Source organism: Heliangelus exortis, chromosome 4, assembly GCF_036169615.1.
Source record: "Heliangelus exortis chromosome 4, bHelExo1.hap1, whole genome shotgun sequence".
Taxonomy (NCBI): domain Eukaryota; kingdom Metazoa; phylum Chordata; class Aves; order Apodiformes; family Trochilidae; genus Heliangelus; species Heliangelus exortis.
In genome coordinates, this window is record NC_092425.1 from 15,861,353 (window position 1) to 15,874,048 (window position 12,696).

A 12,696-nucleotide genomic window follows, 5' to 3' on the forward strand; every position below is an offset into this window, starting at 1 on the left:
GACTTGGAAAAATGGTGTTTGAGTACCATCGATACCGTCTGACTATTTCCCTATGTTTGACACTTTCATAAATATATGATAGGTAGGGACCTCTAGTACACTCTATTAAAAAAAAACAGATTAGGTAACTATGTAACTACAAATCTTTTTAAAAGCAAAATTAAACATTTTTTAAAGTTAAATTGTTACATCATTGCATAGTATTGCACGTTTTCCCTACATCTTATCAGAATGACACTGGGAAAATTTGTTCGTGGCTTAATACAGCTGTATAAAACCATACCCTATTAAGTGTGTAAGATTTGATGGGTATTTTTGGCTCCCATTCCAACGTGTTGTTACCTGACACAGGGCCTGGATCCCACTCTGTGGGGATGACTGCTTAAAAATTAGGCATGCAGTGGTTAACTCTTATATGACCAGGTCCTTTTTTATGTTAAGTTTTTAGAATGGAATTTTTAGAATGACGATTCAGTTCTTATTTGACACACCAAAATGACTGTAAAATGAAATGAAATAAAATCCCTTTCATTCATTTCATTGCAATACAGTAATGATCCCAGTTCATAAGAATGGGGGTTGTGCACATTGTGAAGCATTCCTAATCCAACTATTAATATATTGAAACTCTGATAAGGGGACAGTAATTACTTGTTTGAAGATGAAAAGAAAGATACGATATTAACCACTGAAATAAAATATGTGGTACCAGTACTTGGTTATCACATAAAAATGGTTTGGGACTAATAGCGAGCTATATGTCTCTTGTGCACACTTGTCACAATTGTGGTTCTGCTGTACTTCCATTGTTGCCAAGGAATGAACTTCAGTAAAAACCACAAGGCAATATCCAGAAGACCTTGATCTAAGAACAAGTGCCAGCCCACAGAATGAATTCAAACTAGAGAGCAGATATAATGGACACTGGCAGAAGGGAAACACAGGTCTATAACATCTATTTGGAGCTACAGCTTCTCCTATCTGCTCTAGAGAATTTGACTCCTGATAGGCTGCTATCTCAAAGAAACACACATTGCTTTTATTTGTGGAAGTTACATGATAAAGGCTATAGATGAAGTTGAAAGTATTCATGATATGTCTTTCTTCCATTTTGTATCAAAGGAAGTGGATGTGCTTTAAAAGGCCCAAGAGGTCTCTTGGACAGAAAAATTTTCTTTGAGACAAAACTATCACAGAAGTTCTAAATGTACTTAGAAGAGTCAGAATTGTGAGGTCTTTTTAAAACATTCAGCATTTCCAGGGATTTTATGTGTCGTTTCTGATGGAGATTCTTCTTTTGTGATTATAGAATAATTTATTTTGAAATGTGAAAATTCAGTAGGCGAAGTCATGTTTATTGTCTATTATATGATCATAGATTTAAAATTATCTATTATTACAAAAAGATGTATTATTTGTGTTAAAAACTAAAAATATTAAGGGTCTTTTCTAACTTAAATTATTCTATATATATTTTTCTTTTTCTGGAAAATTTTAAGGTACAAAAGGAAGCTAGTAGTTTGAAACTACTTTTAGTTTAAAAAGCCAATTATTTTATAGTGACATAAAAATAGTTAATCTTGTTTAATAATACATTAAGAAAAACTGCTGTAGAAAGGAACCATTTTTCAAAAATTAGCTTTCACACACTGTGTTTCCTTTGACTTGTGGATGTAGGCCCTTTAGTACTGAGCAAAACTCATGTCCTAAAATTCCAGAATAATATTTCAAAACAGCTTAAAATACAGTGTTAAATACACCAGATACTGATTGTTTAAATGATCAGGTTCTCTAAATCTCTGAGTAGTAAGTGCACAGAACTTTCTGCCATTTCCAGGCCTAACACTGCTTCTACTGGAATTCCAGATAGCAGCGGTCTGCTGAAACATGAGTTCAGTTACCAAATATAGATGCGTGGGGTAAGAATTACACAGTCACAGAGGGCAGACGTAACCCGCAGACCACAGTCTTCTTGATGCTTACTGAGGACCAAGCAACCTTCAGTCCATAGCTGGAGTAATTTCAAGCCTACTTTCATAAAGAAGGAAAAAAGCAACTTGACCGGTTAACTATATTTGAGACTCTTCATATTTGCCTGCTCAGTGTAAGGTTGGTTTTATATTTTCTGTTAAATTTAATCATTATACTTTGGGGAGTAATTCTGCAAGATTTTAAAATTCAGAGGAAAAATATGTGTGGTTTTTGCTTAAATTTCACAAATACATTTCTTCTTTCATATTATTCCTTTGAATAGACTGGCTTTGGGTCATATTTTTTTTAATTAATAATAATTCATTGGACAGGTTCCACAAATTCAGGATGCTTGTACTTTTCTTGAAATGAGTTCTTTGATTTTATATGTTTCAATTTTATCTCTTGAATACATTAATTCGAGTAATTATTCAAATGTTACAAGATTACTGTAATGCAGTACATTTTCAATTTACTATTTACCAAATTATTCTTTAGAGCATCTAATTATTTTCTGCGTAAATATTTAAACAGCATAATGTTAAATATTGCATGTTTAACTGTGAACAATCTGTAAATGTAGCAAATAGGACCCCATAAATAGTTTATACACAATACGGCTCTAAGTATAGTTTAATGCTGTTCTACATACAAAATTGTATTTTATGTCTGTGTCTTTAAACGCTATAGTATCTGGCTTTGCTGGTTACCTAGTGAGTAAGGAAGATGAAAACTGTTATAAATGCATTGTAATCTAACTTGCAGACACTAGAAATAGCATTAAAAATTTCTAATTATTATCTTATATGCTACTTGTTCAGTTTAAGGATGGTTCACATCCAGTTTGCTATGCTTACAAGTTGCTCTAAAGGAACAGTGGCTTTTTGTTTATTACAGTGTGGCTTAAATTTTTATATATATATATACTAGAATCTTCCATCCAGCTGTCTAAAGCTAGGCATTTAGATCCATTTTTAGGCACCAGGCCTTCCTCACCAAGCAGACTTATCAGCATTAGAAATTGCCAATAACTTGCACGTTTGAATTCATCACCTTTATGTAAACACCTGCTACGGATTGATTTACCTAAACTTAGACAATGGGCTTTAAAAATTATGACATATTGCAACCATTATATTTCTCTAATGAGTGACAAAACAGTATAAAACAAAGGATTAGGAGGAGATATGTTTATTTATAACACATTCATTTTATTCATTGTGTTGGGAGGCCAGCAGTAGGTTAAATTTTCCTCCAACCCGTACCCTATTGAAACAGCAGAGCAGTTTGGTTTGGAAGTCAGAGAAGTTTATCTGAGTATGTAATGTATCACTTCAAGATGTGAGCAAACTAGGAACCATTATTAGTCAGATTTAAATAAAGATATCAATTGAAACATGGATATTTACGTGTTATCTAAATAGCAAGCTAGCATGTATTATACATTTAAATAACAAATATTTAAAAATAACTAAGATTAAGTAAGCAGAAACTCTCCAGTGTTAACCCTTGGTTCCTGGCATTCATCCAGTTGATGCCTTAACAGCTGACCCTCTAGACCAACTGTTTGCTTGGCTTCTCAGATTCATTATTTAAAGCTGCTATGTGGTAGTCAGTTATACTGTATATACTTTTTTAGATATTGTTGACAAGAGTTTGGCATGGCTGCTAAATGTGTTGGAGCATAAACAAAGGTAAAAGGAAAGACAGATGTAATTCCAGCAAAGTATAAGCCTATCACTGTATTCTCAAAATCAAATTAAAAAATGCTTTTGTTCCCTTATACTTCTCTTTTCTGTGTTGATTTGTAATCTGTTGGCAAGACAACAAGGCATATCAAGAGATGCATATGCCAGGCCAAGAATTACAATAATCTATCAGTCAGTTAATGACTTCATGCTGGGTAAGCCCTTGTGAAGTGACTAGAGGTAATTGGAGCTTGCACAAGCTGATGTAAAATACATCCGAGTTCATCTCATATCTGTCAAACCACCTATCAATGGAGAAATACTTCTGATCATTAAGAGAAATAATTAAAAAAAAAATGTGAAGAATTAGTCTCACAGAAATTATCAAAATAAGATAACTTCAGAGGCAATTAAAACCACCCATGTTCAATGTAATTAAAAGCTTCACAGAAGCAGGAATTACTTTTGAGATCAGATCACCCCCAATCTAGTGACCAGCAGAATACATAAATTTCAATAAGGAGAGTTGAGTTTCATGCACATCCTTCCCTTGGGAAAAGAGCAGTTTCCCTGATGTCTTGTTTCTTCCTGGCTTTACAGAGGCAGAGAAGTCTCATATTCATTCTAAAATTATACAGGAAAGTGGGAGATGTATAGATGGTTCTGTATTTTATGAAACTGGTACCTAATATATATTATAAATTCATGTGGTGCAGGATGATACAGAGGTTGTGAAATCTATTTCTTTAGTGTTTTACTTTTAGCATGTGGTAGTTTAATATTTCACTTATCAGTGTTGAGAAAAGAGCTACTAAATTGAATGTTAACACAAGAAGTGAAATAGTATTAGAGAAATAATAGTAAAGAAAGTATAACTTGTAATTTCTAATCCAAACATCCTTGTATAGATTCCCATAATGGTTTCAACTAGAACTGTGTTTTGCTCTTGGAATTTGGTGGTTTAGTGTCTGGAAGGCAGTGTTTTAGGAAATAAAAAAGGAAATATATTCCCCAAATCACCACAAGCCTAAAACCAGAAAAAGTGAAATGTAATAGTATTAATATGAAATAACAACTCAGATGTGAAATAACAAATTACTCATAATGGTCCAATGAAATTGAGCTTGTGTTAGGCACTGCACAGGCAAAGGATGTCTCAATTTTTCTGAAATGCAGATACATACAGATGTGTGAGAACAATGGCTCTTAACTGCACTCGCTTCTATCCATACAACTTGCAGCCCTGGCCCATTCTAACAGAGAACAAGCTTTACATGTAATCCATGCTTTGTTGGGTTCTGCTCTTCTCCTAGTTTGTATGTAGTTCATGGGACCCATGACACAATAGAAGTTTTCTTATTGACAAGTTGTTTTTTTGTTAAGGAATTCTGTTTGTCTTTTCCAGAATGCAAGACAGAAGCTGTGGCCAGGCATTGCCTCTTTCTTTAATGCTGAAGGAGGCTTACTGTACCGAGAGAAGCACCAATAAGGGATATCCTGAAAATATGTCAGAAGCTTCTTCCTATCATGACTTTTTCTATGATTCACTATCAGACATAGAGAACAAGGAGCTTTCAAATGAACTTTCTGCCTTCCTTACCCAGGAGGAGATACGTAAGAGCCTTGACATAGCTTGGGAAGCCATTGCCAGCTCCATGAAGGAGGAACAGAGGGCAGCACAGGACTTTACTCATTATTTCAACAACTCTTGTTCTTGCACATCAGAAAATCCTTCTTTTGGGGATACCAAACTGTGTGAGCAAGATGATTTACAAACAGCTCAAGCAAGCACCTTGGCTTCATCTGCTTCAAGTCAGATTCTTCCAGGGAATCAGAAAGAGCAATCTACCACACTTCAAACAGCAAGTAGTTTTGCCACAGTTTCCAGGAGGCAAGCAAGCACCTCACCTTTGCTAACTGCTAGTCCCAGCTTTATTAGAAGCCTGAGACATTTGGAGAAAAATGGTCCAGGTATGCCTAAGACAAGCCCAAAGCCTGAGTTGGCATCCCAGGAAGAAATTCCTTTCAGGAACAAGCTGTGTGACAAAGCTGCCACACTTATAGAGGAACTGTCATCTCTGTTTAGACAGGCAGCGGAGACAAGAGGCAGAAGTCCTGATGGGGAGTCTTCTTCTCCAGACAGTGGATACCTGTCTCCTAAAAAGAAACAACCAGCTATAAGCAACTCAGTGAACCAGGAGCTTGACAAGCCACATCAAGAGACTGAGCCTGAAGCAAAATTACCTGGGGTTAACCTGAATGGAGAACACTTTACTGAAAGGAAGAGGATCAATGAGAGTGAAATGGTCCTTTGCCAGCCCTTCATCAACATGGAAGACAATCAGTCTTCACCACCTCAATTCACTCAGAAGCTACGGAGCCAGGAAATTGCTGAAGGAAACAAAGTACTTCTGGAGTGCAGAGTTGTTGGCAACCCAGTCCCTGATGTCAGGTAAGAGCGTGCACTTTAACCAAGTCACTGGGTATCATCATCTTCTGATTGTGGAAGATACCTAAGAACAGGTATCACACTATATCTTCTTAGAGGTAATCACTTAAGAACAGTGGATCACACTGTGGTTAGGAAGCACATGAAATAACAGATTCTGATGTAGTGAAATGAGGCAACCAGGTGGCACTAATTGCCAGGTAGTGGGCATGAGCTTGTGTTAAGCCCACCTGTGCCTGATTAGGGTGGGCCCCTACTGCGCATGAGCAGGATTAGGGGGCCAATAAAGCTCACACCTGAGGAAGCCAGAGGGGAGGCCACTTTTGGAGCAGTAGCACTGATTCAGGCTGCTCAGCCCTGAGAGCATTAGACTCAGAGCACTATTGGTGAGTTTCTCCTGGAACACCTGGTTGGACCTTGGAGTGCTGTGCCCTAAAAGAGGTTTGTCTTTCTATGTTCTGATCTTTTCAGTTCTCTTAGACTGTTTCCTTGGTTTGGGAAAGTAAGTTCTACTGGATACAAGAGCTACATAGGAAAATTAGAAACAGAATTGATTCTAACAACATTCTGTGTGATTCTTACCTTATTAATCTATGTGAAAGAATTCACAATTTGCCCCTGAAGGGCATGTACTAGGCAGCTGATACAGGTATTACTGCCAATTAATCGCAGTGCCTTCAAACCCTATAATACTGGGATTTGGGATAGTCTATACTATGAGATAATCTAAATCTAGCAAAATATTGTGTTACACATTTCCAGAAGACATTAAGATGGTCTCCATTTCAAAACGTCTTTTCATACTTCAGAGTGAAATTTATGTGCATTTAGTTTTGTTTGATGGCAAAACATAAAAGTAACAGCTGTGTAATATTGTCTGCTTTAATTTCTGTATTAACGTGTTTAAAAGAGTTATAAAAGCTACATTCAAAGTATCAGTGGGGGCTGAATAACTCATAATAGTTTCCACTGCTTTCGTCCAAAAAGTCCTGCTCAAACAGGATAGAATTTGTACTTCTCCCTTCAGTACTTCCTGTAAGATTTTTAAGTTACATCTGAAGAATATGTAGTTATTTGAAAGTTCTCAACATTTCCTTAAAGAATCTTAGACATTAATTTCCTAGAACACTTGATGTGCTTTAAAGTTCTTCATATATTTGCTGTGAGTCTTTCAACACTGAAATTCCTAATATTTGCAGGTAGTCGCATGTATAGGCATTGTGGCTATATATGTTTTGTAATTTGTACAGATTGTCCCTTGAAATCAGTATTTAATGTATTTTTTTGAAGTCTGAACATTTTGGTAAAGGTTTTCAAAGGGAATAAACAGATCTGTTGCTTTGAAGATTTCAGATCTTTGTCAATAAAATGTTTAAAATATAGTCTTGAAAAGTCATGTTATAGTTATACGTATATGCTTTCACTCCAAGGTGAAAAGTTACTTTCTAGAAAATATCTCCAGAGTCTTTTTTTGTGATTGTTGAGGACGTCAGCATTACCTTTACCCTTCTCTGAGTTTTCAGTGAAAATATATCCCAGATAAGATAAATACTGAGACACTGACATTTTCAGAGCGTCAAAAGACCATTTGTAGAGATAAAGCGTGTTCAGTTATTCTTGTATACAAACTGGAAAAAGCTGCATCAGCACATTGGGTACATTTGTTACATATTCAAGTTCAGGCTGTCCTACAAGCCGAAGCCACCTAGTTTTCTGAACCAAGACAGGCTGCAGATCTGAATATGCTAAACAAAGGATTTGCCAAAAGCTCAGGAAGCTTAACCCAAAAATATAATTGTAATGCCTAAACTGTAGTACCTGTCAAGCAATATGAAAGCCATGTCATGTCATTAATAGTTGTTTTGTTTATTTTCATTTTTTTAATATCTTCTGGAAAAAAAGAGAAAAGAATCACCATTATCGGTGCAACAGCCTTCCAGTTGTTTGTTCTCCTTCATGAAGCAGGAAACAGGAATTGTAAAGTCACAGTTATGACAGCCAGGGAATCCTCCTATTGTGTGTCTTCTCTTAGCTTTCTTTTCCTCCAGACTAAGATACTGTAGCCTACCCAAGGTACTGATGTGGACACTAGGACAGTACAAGCTGTTAACATCTAGTAATCCTGTTGTTGTTGGGTTAGGTAATATGACAGCTAACATACTGTTACTGTTAACATTTTAGAACTTTTGAGTTGTAAAATAGAATACTAGCAAGAGACAGAGGGGCCATCCTTAAGGAAAAAGAACCACCACTATTCATTAGTACTGAAACCTTTTCATTTAATTTTACCCATCTGTTTGGTATTTAACCTGACCAAGTCACCCTAGACTTCAGCTGCAGTCACCAGAGAAGCACACCTACAAACTCACCTGTCTGGTACACTGACAAGTAGAACCTTGACAAGAACAAATACTTCAGACTAAACACTTCATTTTTAGCTTGTTATAATAGGTGAGGTGAATCGCACCCATTCCCCCATCTTTATCCCAATGGATGACACAGGAAGAAAGTTCTGACAACTTGTATCCATAGGTAATGCAACTAGGAGAAAAAAAGCCCTTAACTGTCTTTCATATAGGTGGGAATTCACCGTAATACATAATATCTCAAAAGAACCTGGTTTTCCAAGTAGTCTGTTACTGCCAGTCTATTGTGCTTTAAATTATATGTTGCAGTCCTACTGAGTTAAAAATCTGTATTGTGGGGTGAAAATTATCTTAGAAGAGGCAGCACATAGGCATGGAGAATCTGTAAAAACAGAATTACTAAACATCCCCTACATAGAGTGTAAGGTCAACAGACATTTACTTTGATAACATAGGAAAAAAAAATGTGCTGGTGCCATCAGACTGACATACTTTGTATTATCTGCTATTGTACAAACACAGGTCTGTTCAGAACCAATTAGAACTGGCTGATTTATGAAATACAGAATGGACAATTTAAGTGAGTTTGACAACAACAATGAGGCTACATCAAAGATGCACTATTGTAATGCTTCAGTATGCTGTTGTTCTCTCTTTATCTGGCAGAACATCAGTCTTTACTTCAGTGATAATACTCCCAAACCGAACATAAATATCACTGGAAGGAAGCTGTGTACAAGATATGGAGCTTTTTTGCTTTTTTTGTGTGGTTTTTTTTTGTCTTTTATATCATTGTTGTAGTCATCTCAGGGACTGCTAGTATGAAGGTGTTTATAATCTAAAAAAAAAAGCTTTATGTTCTTTAAATTTTAATGTAAACTCAGCTTTTCTGAATTCTGAACACTTGCAGAATCATTAACTGAGAAGGCAAATGGAATCACAGAGCAGAATGAGTCACAAGAAGCACTGCTGACATAACAGTAGATGATTTTAAAATCAAGCATTCTTTTAAACAATCTCATCAGTACCCATTATTTTGTAACTTTTGGATTATTTCCCTTTTTGAAACTCATAATTGTGCTATGTTCATTGTCTGCATCACAGCAAATGTGCTTCATTTCAACTTCTCAATCTCTAGGCAAAGTTCCTTGGCGGTCAATCTTAATACACTTTCTTGGTCCACCCTTGAACTCGTATTTAATAACTACTCATAGTTCTTGTGACAACAGAACACAGATTTGTGTATAAAGAAAAAATCTTACTTCCTAACAAAAAATTATTGTTCCGAAGTTCTCACTAAAAATACATTTCTTCTTCAGTCTCCATTTCATTGTGGATCTGCAAGAGAGGGAGAGCACAACAGCTGAACACCAAAACCGATTCTTTTTGGAAGGCGATAGAATTCTGCCCCGCTACCCTTCCTGTCGTGGCGCAGCCGTGGCTGCGGGGGGCACTCGCACACAGCGCGGGCTCTGGCGGGCGGGGTTGTCCCAGGGCCCGTGGCACATAAACCAAGACTCATTCGGTCGCTAAGAGAGTGCTCACCGTGTCAGGACAAAAGCAAGTCCTTGCGTGCTGTTTGGATGAGACTCTAAAGTCCTGCCTGTGGATCTTGGGGAAAGGAGGGCCTTATTTCCTTTAGAAGAGAAAAAAACCGTGCAGGAAAAGCTATAGTGCAATCTGGGCTCTAATAGGTACTTCTAAACTGTTGCATATCACCTGCACACATCGCTTACCCCCTTTCTGAAGCTGAAAGGGAGTAAGGTGTATCCTCAGTATCTAGCAAACTGCTAGTACACTGCAGTAGAGAAAGACAAGTTGATTTAATACTGATGATGTACTGCAGAGCAACTTAGGAAGAGCTGCTGTTTGTGCCACTTTCAGGAGCATTACGGTGAATTTGATTTTTATACGGTTAAAAACCCAACCAACCAAAAAACAAACAAACAAACAAAAAAAGCACCACTGCTGCAGTACGAATTGACCATTCTTTTATTTGCTAACATAGATTTCTGGAGCACTGTAATTTGATAACTTTCATTACACTGAATTTCTGATTTGTAACACCTTTGAAAAAAGTCTTTGGAGCATAATCATATGGATTGAAAAGATTTAAACACCTGCTGTGTTCTGAAGAAACTGACCAGGGGAAAAATATGCAAAAGAGATGAAACATTTTGTGAAAACTGCTGAATAGATAGAAGATAGGAATGTGATTATCAAAACAAGGGCTAGAGAAAAAGCTGAAGAGTTTCCTGATCTGCGAGGCATAAAAGCCAGCCACTTAGGACATGCAAAACACCTTGAATAGGAGGTGCAGATAGGGGCACAAACCGCAGCCTGTACATTTGCACAAAACAATAAAATCTGCAGAAACAAGGCTTCAGTTGTTCTGATTTTCCCCAGAAAAATAGCCAGTTTCAATAACATAGCCACTGCAAATAATATTTTTGGAACACTACAAGTAAAAGTAGAGTAAATGGGATTTTACTTTTTGTCTCAGCTGGTAATAAAATAACTAGAAAGCACAGTTCCTGAAGGCATGGTGAAATAACAATAGTTTAAGGGTGACAAGAAAAGACTGACTAAATTTTTATTTTTCCCAGCACCCAAGGTGTCCAGTAATAAGGTGTCCTAGTAATAAGCACAGCTGACATTTAGGCAGAATCAAGTACTGGTGGCCATGAGTTCATCCAAATGATCGACAGCAGAGCAACAGGCCTTCAAAAGAAAGTACTTAGATATTTCTGACTGTTTAGTGCGTTTTGGTTTGGTTTGTTTTTTTCCCCTGCATCCCATTTATTTAATGAACCCCATAATCTTTATAACTGGCTTTTTTGCCTTTTCAAAGCTTTTATCCAGCTGAACTTCCCAAAATCCTCAACCTATTTAAGTTGGAGCTAGAATGCTGCCTTAATCTGCTAGCCTTCTTATAAGGATATCAAAGCAATATGTTATTATAAACAAACCATCAAATTTAGTGTAAGGACAAGATTATATATGAAAGGTTGGTAAAAACCTCTGAAATATTAAGTTTCTTGGGTATTCATAGCTGTACCTCATAGAAAGTGAATCTGTAATTATTGGGACTGGAATGACAAAACTTGACCAAACTAGCTTTGTTCTACAAGATTAAAATAAGTAAACTTTGACAGGACATACTACTGGCATTTCAGGGTAGAATCCCAGAAGAAGCAAGCAGCAAAATTTCAAGGACCATGTTTCCTCAAAATTCAATACCCAGCTTGCTAGTTCTACTAGCAGAAAATTAGATATCTAACAAGATTTTTTTCAGTGGTCAGAACTATGTTAACATTGCTGAACAACATAAAAGTTCTAGGATATGTGTTTTCTAAGGAAGGTCTAAAGTATAAAAAGTTGAAACAGAAATTTTCTGTATTACTTTTCAAAACCATTGTAGCTGATATATTTTAAAAATGTTTAATTACTTCTGCAGCCTGCTCTGAGATGTAAGCAATGATTAAACTATTTGCAGTTATTCACCACATCCTGTAGCACAACAGGTATTGAAATGTTTTGTGCAAAGGATATTCTTTTTCTACAGAAAAAGCACTTTCCACATACTACATGGCAAGAACAAGGCTTCTTTGCTGTACAAATCCATTTGCTCTTACCTAGAAACATTACCTAGAAACATTATTTGCATGTAATCCAGAGCTGTTCTTACCAAATACAGAAACAAATGCAAACTACAGTACTTATACTTGTAATTAAACCCAAGCTACCTAGATTTCTACAGCATCACAAACCTTACTAAGTTTTACAGCCTTCAAAAGCTTTGAAGTCTAAAAACATAAAATAAACTGTTTCCCCCAGCATCTTCCTATAATTAAGGACCTGATTGCCGAGTACCCTAACCAGATACATCTGCAAAGAACATCAGATGTCAAGTTAAGTAATGCTTAACACAGATCTGTGCAGCTGGGTGGAAATCCAGGTGTACAGGAGAAGAGTGACTGAACTGCCTAGACACCAGCTGGTAGATTTTTAAGTCTTGGGAATGTAAACAGTGTCATAGATGTAGTTTCTGCTTGATTTCAGGTAGGAAATCTTTAGTTTAGAGTTGATGTTTAGTTTTGTTTCTTAAAGTCTCTTTTTGTGTAAAGTTTGCAGTTATAATGAAACACTAGTGCCATGGTTTTCTACTAGTTCTATGACAGCAAACCTTTAATACTACTTGTTTTTATAAAGTACAAGTAGC

At 36.4% G+C, this 12,696-nt stretch overlaps 1 protein-coding gene across 5 annotated transcripts in view; it reads left to right on the plus strand.

Annotated features, from left to right (window-relative positions):
* The first annotated feature begins 1,955 nt into the window (after positions 1–1,955).
* Positions 1,956–12,696, plus strand: part of PALLD (palladin, cytoskeletal associated protein) — a 173,873-nt gene continuing 163,132 nt past the window's right edge. For 2 of the 5 annotated variants that reach the window (XM_071743127.1, XM_071743131.1), the window contains exons 1-2: positions 1,956–2,109; positions 5,065–6,111. In XM_071743127.1, coding sequence (XP_071599228.1) covers positions 5,066–6,111 — 1,046 coding nt within the window. In that variant the 5' untranslated portion in view covers positions 1,956–2,109; position 5,065. The remainder of the gene's footprint in view (positions 2,110–5,064; positions 6,112–12,696) is intronic. The other 3 variants (XM_071743130.1, XM_071743128.1, XM_071743129.1) reach the window with 3 other exon arrangements.